Raw genomic sequence first — 6,000 nt, 5'->3', positions numbered from 1 at the left:
AGGCAGACGTCCCGCCGCGAGGGGCGGCCGCACGCGGGCCGGGAGCCCAGGATGCGGGGCTAGCGGGCAGGCTGCGCGCGGCCGTCGGGGCAGCGAGGCCTCGCTGCGGGCGGGCCCCGGCGGGGCGTCCCCGGGCGCCGCCCCCTGCGCCCTGAGGCCGCGGCCCGGCTGCTTCTGCTTTCCCGCTTCTCGCGGCAGCGGCGGCCGAGGAGGCGCCCGCGCCGGCCGCCCCCGGGGGAGCCGCGCCGCCGCCGCCCGCCCGGCGCCCTGACGGCCGCTGTTATGCGTATTCCTGTAGACCCGAGCACCAGCCGCCGCTTCACACCTCCCTCCACGGCCTTCCCCTGCGGCGGCGGCGGCGGCGGCGGCGGCGGCAAGATGGGCGAGAACAGCGGCGCGCTGAGCGCGCAGGCGCCCGTGGGGCCCGGCGGGCGCGCCCGGCCGGAGGTGCGCTCGATGGTGGACGTGCTGGCGGACCACGCGGGCGAGCTCGTGCGCACCGACAGCCCCAACTTCCTCTGCTCCGTGCTGCCCTCGCACTGGCGCTGCAACAAGACGCTGCCCGTCGCGTTCAAGGTGAGTGCCGGGCCCGGGGCGGGCGGCCCCGGGTCCTGGGGATCCGGGCGTCTCGGCTGCAGGAGCCAGGGCCCCGGGAAGGCAAGGGAAGGGAGGGGCCGTGCCCGCCACCCCGCGGCGAGAGCCCAGCAGCCGGGCCCAGGGCGCTTTCGGTCTCGCCGCGCGCTCCGCCTGGGGACCTTGGCGTTGCCTCTCAGAGGCACCCGGCACGGACGACTCTTGGGAGGGTTGCCCCTTCCACCTTCGGGGAGCCCTGCTGAAAGACGTTGATGCGGAAACGGGCGGATGGGGCCTCGCTCCTCTCCGGTCCGGACCCCCGCGGACACAGCCTTGCGGGCAAAGGGGACGAAGAGCCCCGGAACCGGGGCGAGGACACCGGAGGTGGGGTGCAGAGGGTGGATAGGGCCTACCCTTCACCGCCAGCACCCCTCCTCCTGCACCGCTTCAGAAACACTTCCTGCTCACACCCTCAACCTCTGGCTTCTGAAATTTTACACCGGGCGACTCTAGGGCTGAGAAGGGGGCACCGAACCCTAAACCGTTGCGGGCGGGAATCCCGAATGTCAGGCCGAAATGGGGAGGGGGGCGCTCCCACCCCTGGCAGACCCCAGCCATTCAGAGGATCTTTTTTTTCCCTTTGCTAGGGAGTAGGCGACTGTTTCATTTTCATTTTTTTAAGGGGGCAGCGAGATGAAACGAAAACGCCTTGGTTTTCCCCTAAACCTCTCACAGCTGCCGTGAGAAAGGGCAGGGCAGGAAGGGCCAGCGCTGGGGGTGGTGGGTGCCCGAGGTGGCTGGAAACCGCGGCTTCTGGCAGCTGAGGCCGTCCTTGCTCCCATTAAGACGATTCCAAATTGGAAAAAAAAAAAAAAAAAGGATGAGTGGCTCTTGGAGGTCTCCCGGGTGACATCTTAAAATGCCAGTGGGGAAAATCTCCCGGGGAGGAGGGGGAGGGGGAGGCCCGTGTGACTTTAATCCCCAGATCGGAGGTTTTACTGTCACTTGGAGCTTAAAAGGAATCTTTGAAATTAAAAGAAGACAGGATGTTGACAGGAAATCTGGCCTTTTTAATCAGACCCCAAACATTTTCTCCTTGAAATTTTTACCATCTGGATCCCTTAGTCCCTGCACGCGGTGGCCACGTTTAAATGGCTGTGACTGTATTTGCAGTCTGATTCCTTTTCAAAAGGCATCTGCCTCTCCCCGCTGCTTGGGGTGAGGGCTGGGGGAGACGAATCAGGAAGGCATCTCCAGCCCCATCCTGCAGTTCCCAGCAGGTGCATCCTCCTGCTATCAGAAACCCCTCTCTCACTTTAAAGGGGTTTTCTGTACAACCCCCCTCTAAACACCGGTTTGTTTTACATTGTGCATTTTCCCTGCATAACGAATTCAGGCTCTGCAGAGGCCGATAACCTGGGCCTGGCCCACATTTCAGGACCAAATTTCATACCCCAAACGGCTCTTGCATTAATTGAGCTTGGGGAGGAGCCCCGTCATTACCGTTGTTGATATTATTTTTATTTAGGGACTTTGTTGCTAGGAGTGTGTCGATTCATTCTCAGCTCTCGCTCGGATTTAATTGAAAGAATAATTTCTCAGGACACGGCTTAACCAGTCGATCTAGGATTTGGGTGTGGAAGGCAGAGCTTTGGGCTTCTTGCTTTTGTTATCTGGGGGGAAGGTGTCCATTGTGTTTAAGCCTCTTGTCCGCTCTGCCTTTGAGAAATCCTGCAGTGCGCCTGGGACCTAGGGGAGCTGCCCGGCCCCTCCCCACCTCTCCCTTGCGTCCCCCGTACCTCTCTAAGCTGCTCCTCTGCCCCTGTGCCCTCAGGTGGTGGCGCTGGGGGATGTGCCTGATGGGACGGTGGTGACTGTGATGGCAGGCAATGACGAGAATTACTCCGCTGAACTGCGCAATGCCTCGGCAGTCATGAAGAACCAGGTGGCCAGATTCAACGACCTTCGCTTCGTGGGCCGCAGTGGGCGAGGTGAGCCGAAGGGAGACTGCGCACCCTGACATTGGCAATGGCAGAGGTGGGGGGGAAGGCAGCTGAGAGCAATCCCTTGGGGTCCCAATGGGAGCCCCAGGAACAAGTCTCCAGGCCCGACTTGGTCTAGAACAGTGGGTTGGAACCCCATGGGGGTGTTACAGACCCCTTTGAAGATGTGAAGAAAGTTAGGGTCCTTTGCCAGAGAAAGACACAATTCTCTCCCAGTTTCTGGGATTTACTGACTCTCAAAGCCATCCACATCACCCCTTTTTCGAGTGTTCTGGTCTCATAAAAGATGCTGGGAGCAGATCGTGGCTTAACAGCCTCGTAGCTCTTTTGTGGCAGGCGGGTTTAGCAGCTGGCTTAGACAAATGGCTGGTCTGCGGGACGGGGGGGGGGGGGGGTTGGGGGCGGGGGCGAGCACCCCAGCCACCCTCCCCACGGGGGTGGGATCTCCCAGAGCTTCGAGCTTTGAGGCTGCCTCTCCCCAGCTGTGGTCTCCCCAAGCCACAGTTTCCCCAGCCCCGTGAGCCTTAGGGTGGTTTAGACAGAGGTGAATGCAGCACAGGATGCCGAATGCTGGAAAGCGCGGCTGGAAAGCCGCCATCCCCCACCCCAGAATCAAGGCTGGTCCGCCACCCTGCCTATGTGATCTACCTCTGGCAGCAGGAGGAAGGCAGGACCAGCCGCGGCCACTGTGGCTGCCGCCCAGGGCTGTTGAGTGGGAGGCTTCTGGGACCCGAAACCCATCATCGCTTGTGGGTGGAGAAGTCCTAGAAACCCTGCCCCAGCGAAATGGTGGCTTGAGGGCTCGCTGGCCCTTTAAGACCAGCCTGCTGAAAAGTGGGGAGTGCCCTTCCCAAGACCCAGCCTGCCCCTCCAGCTTCGCTAAGAAAGTAAGCTAGGTTTCCTCTGCCGCCAGTCTCAACAGAGGCTGAGGCAGAATTGTACTTTTCATCACCAATAAACAAGACCTTCTCAAGGTTTTAGTTCCCTCTGAGCCGCCAGCCCTGCTCAGAAACGGGCATCTGGGCACCATTTTTTCCTCTCCAACCGTTCAATGTATACATACAAATGTCAAACATATTTTGACTTTTCAGCATTAATTAAAACCAGGGCATTATTTGCATGTAATAACTGTTTACTTGTTACTTTTTATGAAACTGAAATAGTTTACATTCTTTCAAACATTTCCTGTTCCTGTTGGCTCCCTTCCCCACGCACAGATTTCTTTCAAACGTTGCCCTTAACTGGTTGCAGGTTGATGGATGGAAAATGTTTGCTTTTATGAATTAAGCTTTCATTGCTGCTCCTAATTAGTCTCCGAGCCCCTTTTGTCATCCCCAATCTCTCAGGCTTTTTGCAACTTAATCCCGGCTGCAGCCCTGAGAGTCACTCGCCACGCCACCCGTCGGTGGTGGCCCGCCGGGATGCAGCCTGACTTGGGGGCGGTGGCCAGGTGTGCAGGCCCAGGTGGGGCGAGGATGTGTAGGGGAGGCCGAGGGAGGCCCACCGAGGCTGTGGCCCCTGGTGAGGCAGGCAGAAGGAGAGGTCGGTCCCGGGAGCCAGCAAGGCATCAGGAACGTGGCACCTTGCTCCCTGTCCTGGGAGGAAGAGGGGACCCTGTGATTCCCAGAGTTACCGAGGGCATGGCCAGCCAGCTGGCCACTCGGCCACGGAAGATGATTTTTCTATGCCGTTTGTGCGCACAGACCTGCGCTTACCCTGCAGGGCCTGGGGGAGAGAGGCGGGTTCCCCAAACGTTGTTTAGTGTTCAGGCGCCTGCTCTTGGAGGCTGAAGTTGTGCGTCTGGGAGACACAGGGGGCTGAGTTTGTAAGCCATTCTCACCGCCCTTCTCCCGTCAGTCTCGTGGGACTCGGAGGACAGGCAGGGGGCCTGAATGGGAGATCCAGTACTTAGGGAACCTGACGAGACTTTCAGACCTCAGAGGCTCATGGTGTTGAACGGTCTGGGCTCAACAACCAGCCCCCTGGATTTCAGTCCCAGCTCTGCCGGATGACACGGGGCGCGTGGCTCCACCTCTCTGTGCCTCGGTTTCCCCAACGATGATCCCTCCCTGTTGAGACTTTGTAAGGATTAAGGAAATTGGCACAAGCGTATCAACTTGGCACACATCGAGAGTGGGATACACGTTACAGATTTTGTTACTTCAGATGCCTACCACTGGAGATCTTTGAAGTCGCTTTGAGCGGTATAGTCACTGATTCTGTGATTGTGGTGCGGTTTGGCCGGGGGTGGGGGAAACCCAGAAGGTGTGAATCGTCGAGTGGGAGAAGTGGAGGCGGCTGGCAGAGGGGAAGGAGGGCGCCGGGGTCCAGTGGCACGGAGCGGCGTATCTGCTGTGCCCATGTTGCCCAATGGGAAATTCCCACTGAGAGGACACATCAGCGATTGACACAGACAGTGGGTCACTCTGGGAGCTGGGACAGGTTGGAGTTCGGGACCCCGAGCCTTTCCCTGGCCCTCTGACTTCTGCCAAGACCGAGAAGCCAGATGGAAACTTCTGCCTGTTTCCTTGATTCTGTCTTAATTCTAGGAAAATAGCTTTCCATGAAGGACACATACCCACCACCACCGCCACAGAGCCCTCGCGATAAGCCTGAACGTGGGGCCCAAGAAAAGGGAGGGAAAGAAACCAAGCCATCGGTGTCTCCTGCAGCCAGTAGGGCCGAGGTTCCCACCCCACCAGACACAGTGCCCTTCTTACAACGAATGTTCTGTTCCGCCCCCTTCACCAGCCTACAGTGAAACGCGTAGACGATGTAACTTACCTACTTAACGCGCAGTTTCAAAACCTATACAATTCCATAACTATAACGGGGAAGAAAGGGGAAAGTGATTTATGATAAAATATCCATTTGAACACGTAAATGTTGGGCAAGACTACACTGTGGGTTGAGTGGGCGCTTGCGTGCCTGGCACAACACCCCGTGCCCACGAGGACACGCCGCCAGCCCAGGCGCACGAGACTCGAGGTCTGAACGCAGCATCGCTGTCGATGACATAGTTTTCTGAAGTTGTGAGCAATTCTTGGCAGGGTTAAAAAAAAAAAAACAAAAAAAAAACAAAAAGCCCGTCTCCCATCCTGGACAATTCAGTAGATATTAAAAGCGTGGAAAAAAACCTTCGCTTTATGTCAAATTGAGTTAGGCTCGTGGCTCAGAGACTCTTTGTAACAAGTTCTCCACACACAGGAAGAATGACTGCCTCCGTGCCCTGGGCAGTGCTGGACATCTGCGTCCTCTGCCCCCCACATCCCACCTCTGGAGGACCAGACGCCACAAATTCCCTAAACGTCCTCTAGGAGGCAGCCACCGGCCTAGGCGAAAATGAAGAAAGCATGAGCTCCTAAACTATCACTGGCAGGTTAAAAAGCAGAGCTTGTGGAGAGAGGTTTGGGTTGAGAGATGA

At 58.0% G+C, this 6,000-nt stretch overlaps 1 protein-coding gene across 1 annotated transcript in view; it reads left to right on the top strand.

The window, feature by feature from the left end:
• The first annotated feature begins 223 nt into the window (after positions 1-223).
• RUNX3 (RUNX family transcription factor 3) overlaps positions 224-6,000 on the top strand; it is a 28,339-nt gene continuing 22,562 nt past the window's right edge. The window contains exons 1-2 of the mRNA XM_043574084.1: positions 224-576; positions 2,408-2,564. Coding sequence (XP_043430019.1) covers positions 283-576; positions 2,408-2,564 — 451 coding nt within the window. The 5' untranslated portion in view covers positions 224-282. The remainder of the gene's footprint in view (positions 577-2,407; positions 2,565-6,000) is intronic.

This window comes from Prionailurus bengalensis, chromosome C1 (genome assembly GCF_016509475.1).
Source record: "Prionailurus bengalensis isolate Pbe53 chromosome C1, Fcat_Pben_1.1_paternal_pri, whole genome shotgun sequence".
Taxonomy (NCBI): domain Eukaryota; kingdom Metazoa; phylum Chordata; class Mammalia; order Carnivora; family Felidae; genus Prionailurus; species Prionailurus bengalensis.
This window is presented reverse-complemented; position numbering and strand designations above follow the sequence as displayed.